Source organism: Macaca thibetana, chromosome 11, assembly GCF_024542745.1.
Source record: "Macaca thibetana thibetana isolate TM-01 chromosome 11, ASM2454274v1, whole genome shotgun sequence".
NCBI lineage: Eukaryota > Metazoa > Chordata > Mammalia > Primates > Cercopithecidae > Macaca > Macaca thibetana.
Window position 1 is genome coordinate 32,681,675 of NC_065588.1, and position 24,735 is coordinate 32,706,409.

At 40.2% G+C, this 24,735-nt stretch overlaps 2 protein-coding genes across 10 annotated transcripts in view; one reads left to right on the top strand and one right to left on the bottom strand.

The window, feature by feature from the left end:
- DNM1L (dynamin 1 like) overlaps positions 1 to 10,191 on the top strand; it is a 67,271-nt gene extending 57,080 nt beyond the window's left edge. For 2 of the 7 annotated variants that reach the window (XM_050750041.1, XM_050750042.1), the window contains 7 exons: positions 1,550 to 1,606; positions 2,311 to 2,388; positions 2,713 to 2,745; positions 4,867 to 5,043; positions 5,212 to 5,321; positions 7,272 to 7,431; positions 8,016 to 10,191. In XM_050750041.1, coding sequence (XP_050605998.1) covers positions 1,550 to 1,606; positions 2,311 to 2,388; positions 2,713 to 2,745; positions 4,867 to 5,043; positions 5,212 to 5,321; positions 7,272 to 7,431; positions 8,016 to 8,072 — 672 coding nt within the window. In that variant the 3' untranslated portion in view covers positions 8,073 to 10,191. The remainder of the gene's footprint in view (positions 1 to 1,549; positions 1,607 to 2,310; positions 2,389 to 2,712; positions 2,746 to 4,866; positions 5,044 to 5,211; positions 5,322 to 7,271; positions 7,432 to 8,015) is intronic. The other 5 variants (XM_050750047.1, XM_050750043.1, XM_050750045.1 and 2 more) reach the window with 3 other exon arrangements.
- The window catches only part of YARS2 (tyrosyl-tRNA synthetase 2), a 34,247-nt gene extending 10,885 nt beyond the window's left edge, over positions 1 to 23,362 (bottom strand). Inside the window, exons 1-6 of one of the 3 annotated variants that reach the window (XR_007717894.1) lie at positions 22,504 to 23,362; positions 21,304 to 21,471; positions 16,210 to 16,365; positions 15,424 to 15,594; positions 11,716 to 12,003; positions 4,340 to 10,455 (exon numbers count right to left, since the gene is read on the bottom strand). Coding sequence is in view for 1 of the 3 variants with exons in the window: in XM_050750048.1 (XP_050606005.1) it covers positions 11,844 to 12,003; positions 15,424 to 15,594; positions 16,210 to 16,365; positions 21,304 to 21,471; positions 22,504 to 23,282 (1,434 nt within the window). In the remaining 2 variants the exon portion in view is untranslated. Of the gene's footprint in view, positions 1 to 4,339; positions 10,456 to 11,665; positions 12,004 to 15,423; positions 15,595 to 16,209; positions 16,366 to 21,303; positions 21,472 to 22,503 lie in introns of those variants that run through there. The other 2 variants (XR_007717893.1, XM_050750048.1) reach the window with 2 other exon arrangements.
- Between the last annotated feature and the right edge of the window lie 1,373 nt (positions 23,363 to 24,735).

Sequence of the window (24,735 nt, forward strand, 5' to 3'; positions counted from 1 at the left end):
GACTCTACCTCAACAAAAAACAAAAACAAAAGCATTGTGAAGCTTTGTTAACTTATAGTTTTTTGCAAGTTGAACTGTGTTCATGAAATACTTTCTACTTAGGAGCAATTTTGACTTTAACCTAAATAGTTTCTACTGTATTTGATGCTGCCTGTGAGAGATTCACCATTAACATCTACAGATTTCTGTATCTTCATAATATTTTTTTTTTTTTAAAGACAGTCTCACTCTGTCGCCCAGGCTGGAGTGCAGTGGCATGAACTCTGCTCACTGCAACCTCCGCCTCCTGGGTTCCAGCAGTTCTCCTGCTGCAGCCTCCCGAGTAGCTGGGATTACAGGTGTGCACCACTATGCCCGGCTAATTTTTATATTTTTAGTAGAGACAAGGTTTCAGTATTTTGGCCAGGCTGGTCTTGAACTGACCTCAAGTGATCTGCCCACCTTGGCCTCCCAAAGTGCTGGGATTACAAGCATGAGGCACCGTGCCTGGCCAATATTTTCATAATCTTTTACCTATCTCTCTTGGTGCTTGGATATAGCAGATGCTCGGGACATTCTAATTTGAATTTAACAGTCTCTTTAGCTTTGTACAAGTTACTTTGATAATATTAGCAAATTAGAACAGTGGGCAATTGATCAGTCTGTTGAATTAGCCAGGTTACAGAAAGGACTTTCAGTTGTCAACACTATTTCCTGGAGACAGGATAAAGAAATGGAACATTTTTATAGGATAACGTCAACCACAGATACTTCTTCAAGATACGGTTTTTTTTTTGTTTTTTTTTGTTTTTTTTTTTTTTTTTTTTGAGACGGAGTCTCGCTCTGTCACCCAGGCTGGAGTGCAGTGGCCGGATCTCAGCTCACTGCAAGCTCCGCCTCCCGGGTTTACGCCATTCTCCTGCCTCAGCCTCCCGAGTAGCTGGGACTACAAGCGCCCGCCACCTCGCCCGGCTAGTTTTTTGTATTTTTTTTTTAGTAGAGACGGGGTTTCACCGTGTTAGCCAGGATGGTCTCGATCTCCTGACCTCGTGATCCGCCCGTCTCGGCCTCCCAAAGTGCTGGGATTACAGGCTTGAGCCACCGCGCCCGGCAAGATATGGTTTTATGAGGGGAGTTGTTTGAATTTAACACAAAGGTGTTCAGGTTAGAGTGACTTTTAAAGTCTTTGTGGAGTTTTCTGTGATCTCTGGACTTCAAATTCCACATGGTATGTTGAAGGCTTATGTTCCACATTTATGTGAGGACAGGAAAGGGGGAGAAGGTGTCACTCTGTTGCCCCTCATTTGAGAATCTCCAGTATAGGGAGCCACTGTTACTGACACTGTATTGTATCCTTCAGGTGTATGGGCAGAAAAAAAAAAAGATTGAGAAGCTTTGGGTTAAATGATTTATTTATTTTAAAATATGATAATTATGGCATGAGTCCCAACAGTGAGAGGATGTATCTCTAAGTTACTCTACACTTTTCAATTAACATGAACATTTTTTAGTAGGCATATATCTCAATACTTGGATAATCACTTTTGTTCTGCTCGATTGTGTTTCTTAGGAACAAAGGAGAAACAGGCTAGCCAGAGAATTACCTTCAGCTGTATCACGAGACAAGGTAAAAAAAAAAAAGTTTTAAATGCATATTCCCAATACCTAAAGATAGACTGATGAGCTCAGAATATTATTCAGTTCTAGGAGTAATTGTTTCTCCTTTTCCTCCCTTTAACACTCCATTGGAACTGAGTAAAGACAAGTTTAAAATGGGTTTTGAGTGATTTAAAGATATTAGTATTTTGAATTCACTGACAAATGCTTAAAAGTAGGTTTAAGGGTTTATTTAAGCATTTAAGCATCAAGCTTTTTAAAAAAATTCAGTCAGTGACTTTATCAACTTTGTAAATAGTTGAAATGACTAAATATTTTATTATAATAAGAGGGTTTCTTGGAAAACACAGTATACACAGAATAGAGTTTTTAATTACTAGTAATACTTATAATAGTTGTAATACTAAAGTGTGTATAAAAATCTTTTACCTTGACTTCTTTGCCAGAAAAGAATCTTATCAAATACCAAAAATAAAAATGAAGCTTTTGGATTTGGATTTTTATTATGTATTCATCTGAAGGAAACTTTTAACAAAGGTGACAATGGTGAAGGAAATAAGGCAGAATAAATAATTTTATCTCCCATGATTATTTTCATTTTTCATGTTATTTTACGATTTTGTTACAGAAGGGAAAAATTCACATTTATAGAGTGTTCCTGAATGCATTTTTGCATCCTTGATTTTTATTCCCCCCTGCATTTTTTGCCTTTAGTCTTCTAAAGTTCCAAGTGCTTTGGCACCTGCCTCCCAGGAGCCCTCCCCCGCTGCTTCTGCTGAGGCTGATGGCAAGGTCTGTTCTGATTCTTAATCTAAGCCTGCATGCCTAGTTCTTTGGTACAACATAATCTTCTGGAAACAATACACTGAATAGAAGAATATTAATATGGGATACCATGCTAAGGTCAGATCACTTTAGTCTAATATATATTTTAAAATTATATAACAATGCAATGCAGAATTTATATTGTTGACATGCTTTTGCTTGCAATATAGAAGATGCACACAGAAAAAGAAGTAATTTAAAGAGGAAATTATCCTGCACTTTTAAAATTTCAACCCATTGGTATTTAAATTTTGCTTGTTAAATTGCATGTTTTAACATATCTTTCAACAGTTAATTCAGGACAGCAGAAGAGAAACTAAAAATGTGAGTCTCTTGCTTCAGAATGGAAATGTTGGTACCTCTGGTTCTCACTGAAACACTGTCTGTAACACCATTAAATAACCTGTTTGTGTAGTGGTATCTATCTCTTGTCTGTGTTATGTTCTTAATGTTCCTTTTATCTAACCGGTGGAAGATGGCGTTAAACGTTTTAATTAGTAACAATAATAGGCTTTCTCACTGTTTTCTGTGACCTTCAAGAATAGTTTTAAATTTTGATAGGAAATTTAACATATTTTGATAGGAAATTCAGAGATTTCCTAGATTTCAGAGATGGAATTGTATTTTTGGACATTTCCTTTCCTCTTTAAAGATCTTGAGATCTGTTCAGTACTAATAGATAATCCTCTAATCTAATGCTTCTTTCTCATGCTTCCAGTTAGTTTGCACTTGTTACCCTATATATAGCTTCACATATGCTTCAGAAGCTTAAGCAAATTAAAAACAAACAGGGGGACTGTGAGAGTTTGAGACTGTTTTCAATTCTTAATAACCATTTTAGAGGAAAATTAAATAATGTATAAATTATTCAGACTCATTGCTATTTCAAGATTTTCTGCCATTTAGCTCCTTTCCTTAATTATCCAGATTTAAAGTTCTGAACTTGAGATAAAGGTTTATAAATGTCTTATCTTCTCTCAGCTCCACTGTGCTCAGATATTAAGCAAACCATCTAAATCACTGCACAAGTTTTATTTCATTCATGACATCACACTGAATGTGCTCACTCTCCTTAAGATTTCATTTGGTATGTCATTCATGTATAAAAACCTAATTACTCATTTTTAAGTTAATGTGTAATATAAATATACTAATATTTATAGTTCACCTTAACTGACATATTAAAGACAGATTTAAGCAAGTATTTCGATTCAGAATGCTACCCCAAACTACCATTTTTCTTACTGCCATAATCCTCTATTAAATTTATATAATCCATTTTTAGATTGTAAGCTCTTAAAGAATAACTAAAAAAAAAAACCCTCTTAAATGTTGATGAATTATGTTTTTCCATTATAAAGTCATTTTTGACTTTTAGAAGTCAAGATTAATAAATTTTCTAGAAAATAAGGTGTAAAAGCACTTGTGATTAATGTGATAGCACTAGATTTCTTTCTGCAAATCCTTAAGAGTACAGAGGTTGAGGGGATTTCTGTTGTGTTTATCACATTCCACATTTGAAAGAACTCATAGTGACTGTCAGCCTACGAAAAGCAAATGTAGTCTTGCTTTTTGTTAAAGAGTTCCTACTGGCCGGGCGCGGTGGCTCAAGCCTGTAATCCCAGCACTTTGGGAGGCCGAGACGGGCGGATCACAAGGTCAGGAGATCGAGACCATCCTGGCTAACACGGTGAAACCCCGTCTCTACTAAAAAATACAAAAAACTAGCCGGGCGAGGTGGCGGGCGCCTGTAGTCCCAGCTACTCGGGAGGCTGAGGCAGGAGAATGGCGTGAACCCGGGAGGCGGAGCTTGCAGTGAGCTGAGATCCGGCCACAGCACTCCAGCCTGGGCGACAGAGCGAGACTCCGTCTCAAAAAAAAAAAAAAAAAAAAAAAAAAAAAAAAAAAAAAAAAAAAAAAAGAGTTCCTACTGATACCTTATGGCATTTTGTTGACTATAGGAATGTAAATTGACTTGAAATACATAAACTCTTAACTTCAGAGACATAAGTTCATGGAACTTTTAGAGTTTAACAGTGTTTATGATTACTTAAATTAAACTGAATGGCAGTTCTTTGTGCTTTTAACGAGTAGTTTTGATTTTAAGGGCAGCATATACTTTTTCTACAATTTAGTGTTTGAAGGGTGGGAGAAGAGGAATGATTTTGAAAAGTTGGCGAGCGAATGATAAAGAAAAAAGGAATTAAATAGAACATAAATTGGTTGATGCCTTGCAAACAATTTACAGCAGAACCTCTTATTTAGTTAGGTCAGGGTTTCAGTTATACATGCTACCTACTGTCTCCTTCTGACCTCATTATCTGTATGAATAAACTTCAGATGGGTACTGGATGTATATTGACTACTGTCAAATAAAACGAACTTCGTTTTAGTTAAGGTCAGATATGATGTGGTTGGTATAGGTTTTGGAACATGTTTTTTCAGGTTGCATCTGGAGGTGGTGGGGTTGGAGATGGTGTTCAAGAACCAACAACAGGCAATTGGAGAGGAATGCTGAAAACTTCAAAAGCTGAAGAGTTATTAGCAGAAGAAAAATCAAAACCCATTCCAATTATGCCAGCCAGTCCACAAAAAGGTCATGCTGTGAATCTGCTGGATGTGGTAAGCCATGACACTTTGGTTTAGGTCTAATAAGATGACCAAGTTAGTAGGAAATTGATTAGACAGAAAGAACTAAAGTCTCAAAAACTTACATAACTTTCAGATGTTAAATGCTGCCATTTCAAAGTGTCACAAAAGTAACATTTTTCCCCCCTCATCCCTATTTAGCCAGTTCCTGTTGCACGGAAACTATCCGCTCGGGAACAGCGAGATTGTGAGGTTATTGAACGACTCATTAAATCATATTTTCTTATTGTCAGAAAGAATATTCAAGACAGGTTAGTATTACTTAATATAAATCACAGGCTCTAATACTGCTGGATGATTCTATGATCTGGTTTGAAAAATACATGTATTTTTTAAATTTTAGGTTTTTATTCTAAATCATCGAATGGATTCTCTGATAGTCCTTTGGTAACTTGTAGCAAGACTCAGTTTGTTAACACAGAATGACTAGGACCTCATGTATCAGCTAGAAAAAGCTATTAAAATGAATCTTTTGTTCTATATGGCTGCCACATTTTGAGTCATTTAAGAAAATGTTTTTTTCCTAAATTTTAATTCAGTAGTTTCATTAACTATTTTGGCTAGTAACACTGACTTGCCTTTTTAATTTAACTTGGTTTTCCAAAGCATCAAAACGAATGTCTTTTACTAAGAAATATGTATACGGTTTCTCGTTCAGAATGTTTTTGCATGTGTCTACTCCCCTACTGCATCTTCTCCTTCATGTTGCCTGGTATGTCATTTCATGCAGTAATAGGGAGAATACACATTTAGTTGTATGAAGTGATCTATTAGAAAATATTCTGTATCCAGTTTTTGGTAATCTGTCAGCAGCTAAGATGAATTTTACTGCACAGAGTAATAAATATACTTCATATTGAAATAAATGATTTTGTCTGTAGAACCATTTATCTTTTTTGCTTGTAAACTTTTTAAACCTGTAGCTTGTGGTAGAAATAATAGTTCCTAGTGTTTTACACTGTGGGCCTGAAGAAAAAATTCCATTTGTCTCCTTTATTGCCCCCATCCCCTGCAGAGGGTGTTTTTGTTTTGAGATGGAGTCTCGCTTTGTCGCCCAGGCTGGCGTGCAGTGGCGTAGTCTTGGCCCACTTCAACCTCCGCCTTCAGGGTTCAAGCGATTCTCCTGCCTTAGCCTCCTGAGTAGCTGGGATAACAGGTGTGCAGCACCATGCCTGGCTGATTTTTATATTTTTAGTAGAGATGGGTTTCACCATATTAGCCAGGCTGGTCTCGAACTCCTGACGTCAAGTGATTCACCTGTCTCGGCCTCTCAAAGTGCTGGGATTACAGGCGTGAGCCATCGCACCTGGCTCACTTAATGTTTTCAAGCCTTATCTGTATTGTAGTATGAATCAGTATAGTCATGCGCCACATAACATTTTAGTCAACACACAACATATTTGAATGTGTTCCCATTAGATTATAATACCATATTTTTGCTGTACATTTTCTATGTTTAGATACACAAATTATTCCCATTGTATTACAGTTCCCTATTCAGTACAGTAACATGCTGTACATGTTTGTAGCCTAGGAGCAATAGGCTATCTCATATAGCTTACGTGTGTTGTAGGCTGTACCATCTACATTTGTGTAAGAACCCTCTGTGATGTTCATGTAATGAAATCATCTAATAATGCATTTCTCAGAGCATATCCTTGTCATTAAGTGATGTATGTTTTTATCTGTGAATAATACTAGATTATAGAGATATACTGTGTTATCCATTCATCAGCTGATGTTTGTGTTTTTTTCACTTATTGGCTATTATGAGTAAATGCCTATTGAAGAGTTTTGAAATAAGGATGATGGAAAGAAGGTAAAGTAGCTCAGCCTCTCGAGTAGCTGGGATCACAGGCGTGCGCCACCACGCTCAGCTAAGTTTTGTAGTTTTAGTGCAGATGGGGTTTCACCATGTTGGCCATGCTGGTATCAAACTCCTGGCCTCAAGCAATTCACCTGCCTCAGCCTCCTGAAGTGCTGGGATTACAGGCATGAGCCACTGCGCCCAGCCGAGAACTGCTTTTCTTAATGTTTAATTATAATTAAGCAAAAATATAAAGGGCGATTACGCCATTTAATGAAATATCCAAAGTAGTAGAGTGTTCTTACTTAACTTTATTTCATGAGGTTATTTTCTAAGCCCAGATTATTAAAAGTAGAATTTTGGCTAAAATTCCGTAATTTGGTTTTGTTTGCAGTGTGCCAAAGGCAGTAATGCATTTTTTGGTTAATCATGTGAAAGACACTCTTCAGAGTGAGCTAGTAGGCCAGCTTTATAAATCATCCTTATTGGATGATCTTCTGACTGAATCTGAGGACATGGCACAGCGCAGGAAAGAAGCAGCTGATATGCTAAAGGTACTGTGAACCTTTGGAATTTTTATACTTGGGTAGTAGATAGAAACATAGAAATAGTGTTAAATGCAGTTTGATTCTTGGATGTATATAGTCTTTATATTCTAGCTAGGCTTGTTTCCTATTGGTACTTGATAAAAATCTTTTTTTTTTTGAGACGGAGTCTTGCTCTGTAGCCCAGGCTAGAGTGCAGTGGTGCCATCTCAGCTCAATGCAAGCTCCGCCTCCCGGGTTCACGCCATTCTCCTGCCTCAGCCTCCAGAGTAGCTGGAACCATAGGCACCCGCCATCATGCCCGGCTGCTTTTTGGTATTTTTAGTAGAGACCGTGTTAGCTAGGATGGTCTCGATATCCTGACCTCATGATCTGCCCACTTCAGCCTCCCAGAGTACTGGGACTAAGTGCTGGGATTACAGGCGTGAGCCACCGCACCTGGCTGGTACTTGATTAGATTCAAATTCCAGAGAAGATATTTATTGGTTAGTTATAAACCTACCACATATACACTGGAAAAACCACCCCGCATAATTCAGATTAATTTCATAACTTTGTAATAGCATTTACAATTTTTATTTCCTTTAATGCAGGCATTACAAGGAGCCAGTCAAATTATTGCTGAAATCCGAGAGACTCATCTTTGGTGAAGAGAACTATGTAATACTGAGACTTTGTTGACTCAAAACTTGCTAGTTACTGCCTACCTGAGTAGAATCTTATTTATGAACTCCTGTGTATTGCAGTGGTATGAATCTGCTCATGTGAAGACTGGCTATAAACTGAAAAGTGTATTCCATATTACAGAACGAATCACACATTTAATCCAAATAATAAATGGCTGTTTCTAAAGTTTCCCAGTATATGTAAAATACATCAAGTCTGTCTTGTGACAGTTTCATCTGAACTTAAAAAGAACTGTTAATGTTCTAGCTGTGCAAAGCAGTTTGCCTGTGGATAAGATGACCTGTGTAATAATCTTTGTTAGTAGTCTCAAAGCTGCTGCCATAGTCCTCCAAGAAGAAAGCACCAAGACAACATTTCATATGACTATAATGCATGTACTATATAAGCTGATCTGGCTTTGAAAGATGTGAGTTGGCAAGTTCCTCACATAGAGTCATTGTATTCCACCTGTCCTGCAATTTAGTTTTTCTGAGCTTCTCTGCAGCCTTTGATGTGTTTTTAAGAAAGCTGAATGCACAAGAGGATCTGTGACACTGACATGGATGTGGTGTGCATACTGTGTAGTTACATAGCCCTTCCAATTCTGGGTCCATTTGCGCTAGCAAATTAAAATATGCTTTGCTTCATACTTAAACCTGAAAGCTGGAATGTGTACATTAATTCCTACATTAAAAACAGCCATCTACCCTTGATTATCTAGAAAGACTTGGTAATGATGGCCAGTTCCTTTTAGGTTTTAGAAAATCAAATGATGACCTAAATTTCCCTTAATTTGCAAATACAGTAGTAATTAAGGTACATCTCTCTAAAGTGGAGCACTTAAACCAGGCTCTAAGATTCACTTTGAGGTGGAACTTAAAACCAATGTACTGTATGTATGCACTGGTAATAACTACTTTTGCTTCATACCAACAAAATGTATTAGAATAGTATGAAAGTACTGGAGGAGCTGAAAGAAAAACACCCAAGGCCGGGCGTGGTAGCTCACGCCTGTAATCCCAGCACTTTGGGAGGCCGAGGCAGGCAGATCACCTGAGGTCAGGAGTTGGAGACCAGCTTGACCAACACGGAGAAACCCTGTCTCTACTAAAAATACAGAATTAGCCGGGCATGGTGGCGCATGCCTGTAATCCCAGCTACTCGGGAGGGTGAGGCAGGAGAATCACTTGAACCCGGGAGGTGGAGGTTGTGGTGAGCTAAGATCGTGCCATTGCACTCCAGCCTTGGCAACAAGAGCGAAACTCCGTCTCAAAAAAGAAAAAAGAAAAAAACCTAGATACATATACTCCTTCAGATTTAAGCTGCATTTATGGGGTAGTGATGAGGTTTAGAACATATACATATTTTGTTAAAATTCCCCAGATGATTCTTGGTATGAACCACAACATTATAAATTTTAAGATATACTTAGAAATCCTTAAGACATCTAGCCCCATTTCTAATAGACAACACATTTATATTGCAGATAATTTTTTTTTTTTTTTTCAGTTTATGACCCGATATTTATGAAGGACTACTGGCAGGGAAAATATGAATATGTTAACTTTAGCTTATGGCACCAATTTACTAAGGAACAACAGGCTCACCAACTGATCTCAAACATAAAAAACCCCACATCATCAGTCTGATCCGATATGGTACTACTTTGAATCTCTTACTAGTACCATCTTGAGAGAGGATACATGCTCCCAAAACGTTACCACACTTAAAAAATCACTGCCATCATTAAGCATCAGTTTCAAAATTATAGCCATCCATGATTTACTTTTTCCAGATGACTACCATTATTCTAGTCTTTTGAATTTGTAAGGTAAACAAAAACAAAAACAAAAACTTTTGATGCACTTTTCTCAAGCACATCAGATTTCAAATTGAAAATTAAAGACATGCTATGGTAATGCACTTGCTAGTACTACACACTTTGTACAACAAAAATCGGAGGCAAGAAACTTAATGGAAAGAGAAAAACCTCCCTTTGTTGGCCCTTAAACTGAATCAAGATCTGAAATGTAGAGATGATCTCTGACATTTATAACCTGTATGTTCTTGCTGTGTAAATAAAATTGCTGGTATGAAATGACATTAAAGTTTGTCAAAAAATGAATTCTTAACTTTTCTCCCAGAGAAAGGAAGAGAGAGAAAAGAAAGAGCTTTTTAATACCTAAATCTATTTTGGAACATAACTGTATAGAATACCAAACATTTTATGACTTTTTTCCTACCAGATTCTGACAGTTCACCAAGGTATTATAACACCTCCATTTTTGCGTATGAAGACAGTGACTTGCTCCAAGTAATCGAGGTAGTAATGGCTAGAATTTGAACACTAAAGCCATGCTCTGCTGCCTGTAAGGTTTTCAAAAGAAATCTGATTAATCATTTCGTATGTGATTCACTTGATCCTCAAGGCAACAGGGAGGCCATTGCCTTGATTTTTCAGATATGGAAATAGTTCTGGAGAATTAATTTGCCTCATGTTTGCAGAGCTAGCTCAGTCTTGATTCCAAATCCTTTAAGTTTGACCTGAAAACTTGCCTTACCTGGATACTTTTTGATATTCTCATATGATTGCATATGAGATTGCATCTCATATGATGGGGTATAACTTTTTAATTTACCTCAAGTTGGAATCTGCTTGGGGGGAAAAGTTGAAACTTAAAACCAATTTAAATTTCTAAATTTAAAAAAACATTGCTACCATAGGAATCCACTGACAAGGCTTAACGTGAATAGAATTACACTGGAACACAGGCAAGGAACTAGACAACTGAATTAGAAACTTTCTGAAAAGTCACACACTGATTTTTGTACTATTCTTTGTAAAGAAACTACTTCTTACTGTAATTTCTCAAAGCAACCATAGCCTCATCTAACTTTTCTCCTTTTTAGGGAGAACTACATTTGCTCCCTGAACTACAAAAAAAATCAAATTTTGAATCAAAGTTTTTAATACTAGTTTTTCCATTTCTAATATGGACACTAGAGGCCCTGTTGATTTTATAAACAACTATATAACATTAGTGAGATCGGTGCTCCATATCTGATACAAAAGCAGCTACAATTCCTTTATTTTTTTGAGACAGAGTGTCACTCACTCCTCATGCTATCTCCCAGGTTGGAGTGCAGTGGTGTGATCTCAGCTCACTGCAACTTCCATCTACTGGGTTTGAGTGATTCTTGCAGCTCAGCCTCTTGAGCAGCTGGAGTTACAGGTCTGCCACCATGCCTGGCTAATTTTTATATTTTCAGTAGAGACAGGGTTTCACCCTGTTGGCCAGGCTGGTCTCAAACTCCTGGCCTCAAGCGATTTGCCCAGCTTGGCCTCCCAAAGTGCTGGGATTACAGGTGTGAGCCACCACACACTGCCTCACAATTCCTTACACTACCTCTTTTTTATTGTTCCTCGTCACTACAAAAAGGAGAGCAGGAAGGATAAGATACGAAAGCCAGCATTTCTTTCTCTTCTGAAGTATAATTTTAAAAAGAGATTAACGCTGAAAGTCATGTTTTTTTATGGTAATCAAGGTTTGCACATCAGAAAATAAAACATCCCATCATTAAACAAATATTTATTAACCAGCCCATAAAAATAATGAAGTTACTCACACTGAGTCCTAGGCCGTTCTATTTTTCTGATTTGCATAAGCAAAGGTCTCAGTTCTGCAGCCAGCCCTTCAGAGGTCTTGAGAATGAAGGATGGTTAAGTTTATTTGGACAACATGAAGGACTTTTCATCATAACTGAAGCCATTTTATAATGTAGAAGTTTCTTTTTCCTATTTTAAGTAAGGAAAGTCCATTCTTGAGAATATGTTGTCCAACAACTAAAACACTCTCAGGATTTGTTACTTGTCGGTGATTGATGCTGACTCCGCCTTCTGTTATCATTCGATACCTAAAAAACAGAAACGTTTAGTAAGTAGAGAGATCCAATCACTGTTGATCTGTCCCCCAAAAAGGACTGTTCACTTAGATTTCAGAGGCCCTCCAATTGAGAACATGTGGCCCTGGACTGTTACCTTCATGTTTGCTCTATTATTAATAGATTCTGCCTCCCTTTAATGCTCTTTGTTTTTTGTTTCTTTTTGAGACACAGTCTTGCTCTGTAGCCCAGGCTGGCGTGATCTCAGCTCACTGCAACCTCCGCCTCCTGCGTTCTAAGTGATTCTTCTGCCTCAGCCTCCAGAGTAGCTGGGATTACAGGTGCATGCCACCACACCTGGCTAATTTTGTATTTTTAGTAGAGACGGGTTTTGCAATGTTGGCCAGGCTGGTCTCAAACTCCTGACTTCAGGTGATCCACCTGCTTCGGCCTCCTAAAGTGCTGGGAATACAGGTGTGAATCACTGCGCCTGGCCGGAATTTATGCCTATGCATCTGAGATGCAAGGCATAAAGGTAAATTTCTTGTTTGGCGGAGAAAAAGAGCTGGCATATCTCACTGCTTTTGCTAACTATTCAGTTGGTAGTGGCTTTAAAAACGAAGTGAATAGGAATAATGGAGAATTCCCCCCCACCACCTTGGGGAAAAAAAAATCACAGAAAAGAAACTTCCAAAAATAAAAGAGAACAATGTTGCTTTCAGTAAACTATCCATGAGACACAAGTCACAACTACAGTGTTAGCTACTGTTGCTTTCAGTAAACTATCCATGAGACACAAGTCACAACTACAGTGTTAGCTACAGAAATCTTTAGGAAATTTGCTTATGAAGCTGGAAAGTCCTTGCAAATTATATTGAGACTATGCAAATAGCAAATTGTTAAAATGAAAAATTTTCTTAAAAATGAAATTGGTTGGTTTCAGAAACTGGAGATCCATAGCTGATCTAATACATCAGATTACTAACCAAAATTTTTGATGGCATATATAAAGTTAAATAAATTTCACTGGAGTTATTTATCATCCAACTAATTCACTAAACATTTACAGAGCTCTATGTGCTAAATATAAATGGTACTGCAATCTAGCAGAGAGATAAAGACAAATAAATGAACAATGACAACACACTGTGATTAATGCTGACCTAGGAGAAGCTGGGCACGGTGGCTCACGCCTGTAATCTTAGCACTTTGACAGGCCGAGGCGGGCAGATCACAAGGTCAGGAGATCAAGACCATCCTGCCTAACATGGTGAAACCCCGTCTCTACTAAAAAATACAAAAAAAATTAGCCGGGTGTGGTGGCGGGCGCCTGTAATCCCAGCTACTCGGGAGGCTGAGGCAGAACTGCTTGAACCCAGGAGGCAGAGGTTGCAGTGAGCTGAGATCGCGCCACTGCACTCCGGCCTGGGCAACAGAGCGAGACTCTGTCTCAAGAAAAAACCAAAAAAGACCTAGGAGAAGTTGTTCTAGGAGCACACTGGGTAGGTGAGGGCTGAACATTTCACTGAAAAAAGAGATACTTAAACTGGGAGTGAAGCTACCTTGACAATCGTCAGGAAACGGGAGCAGCTAGAAAGAGGTAAGATCTGCGAAGTCAGGGCTACAGCATGGCTAGATCTTGGAAGTCCTTAATAAAGATAAATGGTGGTTTTTCTCTCATCTGAATGTGTTACCAAATAAAATTAAGAAACAACTACTGACATAGTTTTTAAAATATTTTTATACCTTTATTTTTGGGTAGAGACGGAGTCTCACTACATTCTTGACCACACGGATCTCAAATTCCTGGCCCCACGCAATCCTCCCGCCCCTGGCCTTCCAAAGTGCTGGGATTACAGGTGTGAGCCACCATAGCTGGCCATGGACATGGTTTTATAAAACTCATCAGTAAAAGATTTTCTACTTAAGGCAGATTCCTTTTTTTTAGAAAGTATTATTTTACGTTGTCTGCTGGTTTCCAGATGATGTTCTATGTTTTATTTAATTAGAGCCCTGGCTAAATCAGATGTGGTGTCATCTTCAGTAGTGGTAAAGCTTCCAGTATTAGTGAACACACCATAGTAACGCTGAGAAGAAAACAAAATCTGCTTCCATAGTGAGGAAAATTATTTGTCTCAGTGACGTACTCTAGGGAAGTATATGACACCAGCCTCAAATTCACTGTGTATTAAACCAGCAGATGAGGGAATCACTAAGGTGGAGTGGTAGGTGATGCATAGGGAGACAGTGGGTGCTTTCTCCAGGCAGAATAATCTAGGACTCTTTAGGACAGAGGCAAACAATCCAAGACAATTGAAAGAACAGCAGCTATAACAAATGTCATTCATAATCACGGCCATGATATGGCTGATAAGCATTTGACTTATGTGTGAATTCCTGTAAAAGAGGCACCCGGGGGACTTCCGGCTACCCAACACTTCTCCTTCCATTTCACTGCTCATTTAAAAATGGACAAGCATCAATTATATGCTGAATTATTTTTTGTGAAACACCTTATTCCTTAATACCTCATAACTGAGGAATTAAAATATTCTACTCAATTCCCGAATAGAAAATGCAATTCTCAAGGGGATTATTATATAATTTACAATAACAGTCTTATGACGTTAGTAGGTCAGTGCAAAAGTACTTGCGGTTTTGGCCATTATATGCTCATTTCATTTTCAGAAATTCAGATAATACTATCGATAGGTAACCTTTCCCATCCCTGAATATAAAGAGGATACAGACTATGAGAGGGGCTGGGTGAATCTGTTACACAGGGCCTCTGTTTCTGCGTCCCTCTAAAATTGTGACCATATCCCTAAGCCGTACACTGATGCCACTATATTTACTGAACAACATGTCCCTCAAATGCACTTTTCCAGTGTTGAAGGGAAGACTGGGTTAGATGTAGTAAGAGACAGTATATGAGTATTGTACTATTATAGAAAATGTAAGGTATTTTCAAAAATAAGTACTCTCAGGCTATACTTTATTCTTGGACTAAACTAACTTTTCTAAGGAAGAGATGCCACTAAAGCATTGTCAGGAAAACACCCTCTCTGGAAACACATGCTGTGAACTGTGACATTTTATTTATTTATTGTTTGAGACGGAGTCTCGCTCTGTCACCCAGGCTGGAGTGCAGTGGTGGGATCTCTGCTCACTGCAAGCTCCGCCTCCCAAGTTGACACCATTCTCCTGCCTCAGCCTCCCAAGTAGCTGGGACTACAGGCGCCCGCCACCACGCCCGGCTAATTTTTTGTATTTTTAGTAGAGACGGGGTTTCACCGTGTTAGCCAGGATGGTATCCATCTCCTGACCTTGTGATCCGCCTGCTTCGGCCTCCCAAAGTGCTGGGATTACAGGCGTGAGCCACTGCTCCTGGCCTTGTGAACTGTAACATTTACTGGTGAATTAACTGTAAATCTAAAAGTTAAATAATCTTACCCTCGGGGACCATCAGGAATGGCATTTGCTTTGCGGCAGGTATCTAGGACACTTGTTCCAGGATCGAGAAAAAGTTCAGAAAACGGAGCTTCTTTAAACAACTCTTTTAACTCCTGATCAGACATGACCTCCAGTGCATCTATGCTACTGTGATAAAGGGCTTGTGTACACCTGAAAAACACATTTTAAGAGCCACATTATATAAATGTTTATTCAAATACATGTTCTAATACCCATTAACCAATTATAGAGTGTCCAAGTTCTAGACTAAAAGTTTTTTTTTTTTGAGATGGAGTCTTGCTCTGTTGCTCTGGCTGGATTGCAATGGTGTGATCTCGGCTCACTGCAACCTCCGCCTCCTGGGTTCAAGCCATTCTCCTGCCTCAGCCTCCTGAGTAGCTGGGATTACAGGCGTGTGCCACCACGCCCAGCAAATTTTTGTATTTTTAGTAGAGATGGGGTTTCACCATGTTGGTCAGGCTGGTCTCGAACTCCTGACCTCGTGATCCGCTCACCTTGGCCTCCCGATGTGCTGGGATTACAGGCGTGAGCCACTGCGCCCGGCCTAGACTAAAAATTTTTTAAACATCTATCTGGTAAAATTCATGAACTTAATTCAAGATAATCCTTCTTTCCAATAAACGGGCTATTTTAAATTGCTAAGTCAAATACTGACTGACAGTCCTTGTAATAAACGACAAGATAACCCTAAAACAGCATACCTCCTACTTTTCTCATGTCCATCCACTAAATAACTATCAGGTGTTAATTCTACTAAACGACTACCTTTTAGCAGAATCCAATCCTTCTCGTCCATGAACAAGCTTTGTTACTTCTGCTGCCAGTCGTTTCTGAGCACCCCGCCTTTCTGGCTCTTTGACATGCAGCTGCATGATATGATCAATCTCTGGAAGGGGCAGGAAAGTGAACAGCTTCAGGTACCTTTGGGACAAAAAATAAAGAGTTACACTTATATCACATACCTAATTTATATGTCCAGCTCCTTTACCCTTTAAAGTTTTCCTGCTTATTTTTAAATATGAAACAAACATACAGAAACATACTGAACATAGTAAATCCCATGCACATATCACCCAGATTTAAGGTGTTACTATTTTGGCATCTTTGTTTTCAATTTCTTTTTTTTTTTTTTTTTGAGATGGGGGGTCTTGCTGTTGCCCAGACTGGAGTGCAGTGGCATGATCATGGCTCACTGTAACCTCAACCTCCTGGGCTCAACCAATTCTACCACCTCAGCCTCCCAAGTAGCCGGGACCACAGGCTTTGCCACCACACCTGGCTAATTTGTTAATTTTTTTTTTTAAAGACAGGGTCTCCCGTGTTGCCCAGGCTGGTCTCAAACTCCTGGGCTCAAGTGATCCTCTTGTCTCAGCCTCCCAAAGTGTTGGGATTATGGGTGTGAGCCACCACACCCAGCCTCATGTATCCTTTTTAAAAGGAACAAAATAGGCATAGATGAAGGCCCCAGTCCAATCACGATCCCTGCCTTGCCCCCAGAGATAACCATAAATCTAAGTTTATGTGCTGCCATCCTTCCCAAGCGTGTTTTTATACTTTTATGTGCATGTGGCCATAAAAAAAACTACTGTGTAATTTTAAAAACTGATATAAATCAGTTTGCTCTGCATAATGATGCTCCTGTCAATGACGGACTGCATCTATCCGCCATCCCCAACCATTTTGGCACCAGGGGGCGGCAGGGAGGGAAGGTGGTTTCAGAATGAAACTGTTTCACTTCAGATCATCAGGCATTTGTTAGATCCTCATAAGGAGTGTGCAACCTAGTCTCTTGCATGCGCAGTTCACAACAGGGTTTGTGCTCCTATAGGAATCTAATGCCACAGGGGATCTGACAGGAGATGGAACCCAGGTGGTAATGCTTGCTCGCCTGCCCCTCAGCTCCTGTTGTGCGGCCCTGTTACCAATAGGCCACGGACTGGTACGGTCTACCAGTGGTCCATAACATTATAATACCATAGTTTACAGTACCTTTTCTACATTTACGTATACAAATACCCTCGTGTTACCATTGCCTTCAATAGTACAGTCATGTGCTGTACATGTTTCTGCCCTAGGAAGGGTACACTGTATAGCCTAGGTGTGTAGTAGGCTACGCTATCTGTGTTTGCATGGGGACACTCTATGATATTTGCAATGATGAAATCACCTAACAACACATTTCCCAGAACATATCCCTGTTGTTAAGTGATATATGACTATTAATATCATCCTATATGTATTCTCTTTTTAAACTTTTTCTTTGGTGAAATACCTAACACACAGAAAAAAGTACATTATTCGCAAAGATACAGCTTAATGAATCATAAAACATCTACGTAACCATTACCATGGTCAAGAAATACAATATTGGGCTGGGCGCAGTGGCTCATGCCTGTAATCCCAGCACTTTGGGAGGCCGAGGTGGGTGGATCACGAGGTCAGGAGATTGAGACCAGCCTGGACAACATGGTGAACCCCATCTCTATTAAAAAATACAAAAAAAGTCCCAGCTACTCAGAAGGCTGAGGCAGGAGAATCACTTGAACCCGGCAGGTGGAGGTTGCAGTGAGCCGATATTGCGCCACTGCACTCCAGCCTGGTGACAGAGGTGAGACTCCATCTCAAAAAAAGAAAAGAAAAGAAATACAGTATTGCCCTTACCCAAGAATGCGCAAATATATCACACACCCCTCCAAGTTAATCACTATTTTGCCTTTGATAGTAATCACTTCCTTGTCTTTCCTGATACTTTTAACATCTCAGTATGCCTCCCTTAAGAGCATCACTTAATTTTGCCTGTCTGTAGGATTTATATATAAAAGGAATCATACAGAATTTATTTTCTGGCACGTTGATATGTTTAGGCGAGTCATCCATGATTCTGCATGTACAGCATTCCATGCTATGATTATCCTACAACGTGTTTTTCTGTGAACTTTTGTGCTGTTTCTATTTTTAGACAATTGCTATTAATGCTGCTCTGAATAGCCTCATATACCACTGTTGGTGCCTATGTGCATTAATTTCTGTTGGGTATATGCCCAGAAGAGGAACTGCTGGATCACAGGTTATGTGCACATTTAGCTTTAGTAGGTACTGCCAAATGTTTTCCCAAAGTGGTTCTATACGTTTATTCTTCCACCACCTTGGAACAGTCTTGTCAGCACTTCGTTCTGCCAGCTCTTTTGTTTAGCCATTCTGGAGGGTGCATAATGGTATCTCGTTGTGCCCTTTATCTTGTATTTTTTCTTCTCAGTATGAAGGCTAAGCACCTTTTTATATGTTTTTGGCCTTTGGATAGGATCTTTGTGAAGTACCTGTTCAAGTCTGTTTCCCTTGTTCTGCTGGGTTGTCTTTTTCTCACTGGCTTAGAGAAATTTCTGTTTTTAACATTAAAATAACTATGTTTAATATAGTATTTAGTTTTTTCATTTTTAATTTTTGAAATTATTTAAACAATTTTTTGTGGGTATATAGGTGTATATACTTACGGGGTGCATGAGATGTTTTGATACAGACATGCAATGTGAAATAAGAAATTCTTTATATTAATTTGAATACAAGCCCTTTATCATTTAGATACATGTACTGAAAATAGCAATCTTTTCCCACTCTTAACAGTGACTCATGATGAACAGATTTTTTTTTTTTTTTTTTTTTTGAGACGGAGTCTCGCTATGTCGCCCAGGGTGGAGTGCAGTGGCCGGATCTCAGCTCACTGCAAGCTCCGCCTCCCGGGTTTTTATGCCATTCTCCTGCCTCAGCCTCCCGAGTAGCCGGGACTACAGGCGCCCACCACCTCGCCCGGCTAGTTTTTTGTATTTTTTAGTAGAGACGGGGTTTCACCGTGTTAGCCAGGATGGTCTCGAACTCCTGACCTCGTGATCCGCCCGTCTCGGCCTCCCAAAGTGCTGGGATTACAGGCTTGAGCCACCGCACCCGGCCCCAGATCTTATTTTTAATTTAGTCTAACTTACCTATCTCTTCCTTTTGTGTCCTGTTTAAGAATCTTTCTCTATCTTAAAGTCATAAAGGCATTTTCCTATTTATCTAAAAGTTTTATTGTTTTGTCTTTTGATATAGATTTAGGTCTATAATCTACCTGGAATCGACTTTCGTGTACTATGTAAGGTTAAGTTTCATTTTTTTCACCCACAAAGACATCTAACTAATGGAGCAATATTCACTGAAGACTGTCTTCCCAAACTACAATGCCACCTTTGCCAGAGATAAGGAGACCATATATGCTAGAGTGTGTCTGGATTCTCTAATCTGTGCCATTGGTCTTTAAACATGTACCTTTAAACCTAAAGTTCATTATTAGAAATAATGAGTTTGGCAAAGTTGCTAGATTTAAAGGTAATATATATAAAGTAATTGTATTTCTAAACACCAGAACCAGATAGAAAATGCAATTTTCAAAAAGATTATCAATTATCTAGGCTGGGTGCGGTAGCTCAAGCCTGTAATCCCAGCACTTTGTGAGGCTGAGGAGGGTGGATCACTTGAGGTCAGGAGTTCAAGACAGCCTGGCCAACATGGCGAAACCCTGCCTCTACAAAAATACAAAAATTAGCCGGGCATGGTGGCACATGCCTGTAGTCCCAGCTACTCAGGAGAATCGCTTGAACCCAGGAAGTGGAGGACACTCCAGCCTGGGCAACAAAACGAGACACTGTCTCAAAAAAAAAAAAAAAAAAAAAAAAAGATTATCAATTCTCAATACATCAAAACCCCAGGACTATATCATCAAACATTCTAGGACTAAATCTAAAGAGGAAAAAACCATAATTACTGCAATTTTATAATAAGGCATGATAATCTTCCACGCTGTTCTTCAAAAACATCTTGGCCAATCTTAGCCCTTTTTATTTCTATGTCAATCTTACAATGAGCTTGTCAAGTTCCACAAAAAGCCGGTTTAGATATGGTTGGTGCTGTACTAAATGTGGATCAAATCCAGAACTGGTATCTTGGCCGGGTGTGGGGGCTCATGCCTGTAAGCCCAGCACTTTGGGAGTCCGAGGCAGGTTGATCGCTTGAGTCTAGGAGTTTGAGACCAGCCTGGGCAACATGGTGAAACCCCACCTCTACTAAAAAAAAAAATACAAAATTAGCTGGGCATAGTGGTGTGCACCTGAGCCTGGGAATTCCAGGCTACAGTGAGCCAAGACTGTGCCACTACACTCCAGCCTGGGCAATGGGAGTGAGATTCTGTTTCAAAAAAAAACAAAAAAGAACTGATATATTTTTGTACTATCAATATGGTCTAACTCTTCATTTATGTAGGTCTTTATTTTGCTCAATAGCATCTTTTAATATTTTGCAGGAAAGTCATTTATTATTAAGTCTTAAAGAATTATTCCTAGATTACTTTGATGTTACAGAGTATCAAAATATTTTTTTCACTTTTTGTTGTAGGTATGTTTGTTTCTCATTAATTCATATTCTCCCAAGAGTTTAAGGCAATTTAATTTAAGGAGAAAATCATTTCTTAAGAGAATCTTTAAAGTCATATTTGTGAGAGAAGAAAGACAAAGGAAAAATAAGGGTAGTCAAGATGAAAGGAGTGAAAAAACTAGAATATGCAGGTGATAAAATCCTAAGAACTTGCTAGATATAGATCAAAAAGTTGGCTCTACATTTTCTAGCCATCCACTGTGGTTTTTCTGCTTTAACCAACAAAGTGTTTAACTTTAGAACACAGTAAAAATTAGTCTTCTATGATGTAATGGTTTATGTGCAGACAGAAACTAAGTTAAAAAAAAAAAAACTATAAAGTGTACATAGATTCAATGGCTAAAATTATATCATGAGTTTATGGTGTCAATTTTTCTGAGCCCATTATTCAGAACTCACCTTTCCACTGAATCGTCTGGTTGCCTGACAAAGAATTGATACAATTCAAATGGAGATGTCTTATCTCTGTTTAGCCAAACAGCGTTGCCAGCAGACTTTCCCAGCTTTGCTCCAGTTGTACTTGTAATTAGAGGAACGGTGATTCCAAATACATCTTCTCCAGTCAACCTATGCATAAAGAACAATTTCATTATGTGCCTCAAGCAAAGTCGTGGTAGGTTCTACTGTTCACCTTCCAGATTTCTTTCTGGTTACTTGCTCCAGGAAAACTTCCTTGACCTCCTAAATCTGAATTCTTGTCCCTCTTATGTACTGTTACAGTACTCACCCTATTCATTCTGAATCTCATGAGTGGTTCCAGGCAGTTTCTAGGCAGGCCAAGGGGAAGTGCTACTTAACAATGGACTAGAGATTTTGAAAGGCTGAGTGGGAAGGAGAAAACTGGGTGAAGGGGTGTCAGGAAGAGACACTAAAGGAAATGTTCTAAATGCCTTTTAAACATGTGTTTTGCTCTGTAGCACATGAGCTAGCCCTATCCTTCACCTCTCTCAAGAAAATGCTATTAGACCCGCATTACTTGTCAGTTATTTGGAGTTGAAAAAACTTTTTGAGATACCAACCAAGGACTAACACTAGTTCCATGGAGGGTGCAGAGCTAAAGCAGAGGCTAGCTACTCAAGGAGGTCCAGTCATGTTCTCGTATAAACACACAAAAGCAGTTTCTCTAATTAGAAAGGACGACTTAGGGGAACCAAAACAGACCGACCAAATCTTCACTAGTGGTCTGTTTCCTGCAGAGCTCTAGAATACACGGTTTCCTTTTTTTTTTTTTTTTTAGATGGAGTCTCCCTCTGTTGCCCAGGCTGGAGTGCTGTGGCGCTATCTCGGCTCACTGCTAACCTTCGCCTCCCGAGTTCAAGCCATTCTCCTGCCTCAGCCTCCAGAAGAGCTGGGATTACGGGCGTGCATCACCACGCCCAGCTAATTTTTAGAATACACCGTTTACTCTTAATACCCTTAATTCAGCCCTTTAGTTCTTATTAGCCAGTGTTATTAACGCCATTATAGAGCCTTAATGGGGATAAAACCAACAAGAGCTGGAACGAAGGGCAGCAACCTACAATCCTAAGAGTAAATCACAGGCTACTAGTGTGTAAATTATTTGGTCCCAGGATTTCCCCAGGGTCTAAAGGCACTTACTTGTTGATGAACTCATATCCGGACATAATGTTGCCTAGTTGATCAGATCCGCCCAGCTGGACCCTGCATCCATAACGCTGGAAGAGGTAATAGAAGTCATAGGCCTGGAGCACCTGGTAAAAGAATTCGGCCAAGCTCATGCCCTCCGCGCTCTTGAGCCGCAGCTGCACGCTCTGCCGGCTCAGCAGCGTCCCCATGCGGAAGTGACCCCCAACTGCCGCCAGAAAGTCCACCAGGTGCTGCTTCTGGTACCAGGCCGAGTTGTCCAGCACAGTGAAGCTGCCCCAGGAGCGCCCATCAGTGAAAAGCTGCTGGTGATTAGCCGCCAGAGCCTCAAGCCCTAGGCGCAGGGCGCGCGCGTTGGCTCGCACGCGCTCTGTCTCCAGCGCCTCGCGTTCCTTGGTACGGCCGCTCGGGTCTCCCAGGCGCGCCGTGGCGCCTCCCACCAGCGCGATCACGTTGTGGCCCGCTCGCTGCAAATGAAACAGGCCCAGCAGCGCAAGAAGATGGCCCACATGAAGCGAGTCTGCCGTGGGGTCGAAGCCACAGTAAATGGTTTGGGGAAAACTCGCCGTGCCACGGTCGAAGAGCTCTGGGAGTTCTATTTTCGTCCCCGTCTCCGGGAAGAAGTCCTTGAACAGACCTCGAGCCTTCTGCGCTGCCAGTAACCCCTGAGGGCCCGAGTGGGCCTTACGCAGCCCCAAGGGCAAGAAAACTGAGAGATTTAGGGTACCAGACCAGCGGCCCCAGGAAAAGGACCGAAAGATGGGCGCCGCCATATTGATGGCGGCACGAAGGGAATGCTGGGATTGCAGAGGCCCCGCCACACCCACCTGCTTGCCGCGCCTAGGGAAGGTACGTCAGTGTTTTTCTGCGCATGCCCAAGGCGGTTACGTAGTTACGGAGCTTGCGCTCTCAGCAGTTGAGTTCCGACTCCAAGTGGCGGTTCCGCCTCAGAGCCGTCGCTTTAAGTTCCCTGAAACTTAATTTCCCCATTCGCAGTGTGGATCTGCTTGATAGTTCCTACCTCATAAGACTGTTGTGAACCTTAAGAATTAAAGCATTTGGCACATAACGCTTCACAAATGTTAACTTGTATTTAAATTTTCACGTAAAAAGATTGTGATGCGCAAGTTCTTTGAAGTCTTGGTTCCGTGCAAAAAGCTGCTCACAGAGGTTGAGAAAGGTTAGGAGTTGGTTTAACATCTCGGAGAGAGAGTTGCTGCTGAGACGCAGGCAATTTCATAGTACCGATTCCCCAATTGCACCTCAGTCTCCAGTATTCATCAGCTCTTCCAGGAGGTGGCAGTCTTGTCCAAGCTATAGCAAGAAAAACTCAGTGCAATAAAGTACATGTATCAAGTCCTGTGGTTTATTTATTTATTTTAAATACAGTTAACTAGGTTGGGACACAGCTTAGCATGAGTGGATTCAAATTAGTATTCACATCGTGCAGCTTGACAAGTGCTCTGAATACTCACCAGGGATGAGGTGCTTACTGGCAACTGGCTGGCAGGTAATCTAGCTTCAAAATCCCACGTTAGAGCCTGATTTCTAGGACCGCTTTCAAAACCCCTGGACTCTGAGTTGGGGGGAGACTGGTTTGCAGGAGGGTTACTGGAGTGTGCTCTTAAGAACAACACGTATAATGGAGTGAGGGAGGCCGGGTTGGGCGGAGGGAGAAAGAGGTTGAACTGTGAACAATTTGTAATAGAGGCCTCAGGCAATCCAGTAGGGGCTCTGGAGCCGGGATTTCCTTTCAGAGTCATCCTGAATTGAGGCCACAGGGCAGACCTTTAGACCCTCTTACTGACTGCTCATTAAATGTGGGATGTTTCTGGGGAGGAAGCAAAACGCTGCTGGGTAAGGCTTTTGGAGAGAGGTGCAGAAAGGAACTCAGCTGTGAGCCATAAGCAACCAACACTCCCAGCAGCTGGGGGATTGAGTGCCTTGGTCCTGGGGCTGGAGTCTGGGCCATGTTCCAAATCATTCCCTACAGGACTTTTCCATTTTTTAACGTTATAAAGTCATCTAACAAAATGAAAACTTATTTTAATAATTAGTTTCTTTGCATGTATAACTACCAGTGAATTAGTTTCTCATTGCCAGATAGTAACTTCAATAGGATTTTGAGATACTCATTCAATAGACTATTAAACATACTCCGAACTGCATAAGAAAATAGTGTGTTCTTTTATGTTATTCAAAATATCTTAAAATTTGCAATCATAA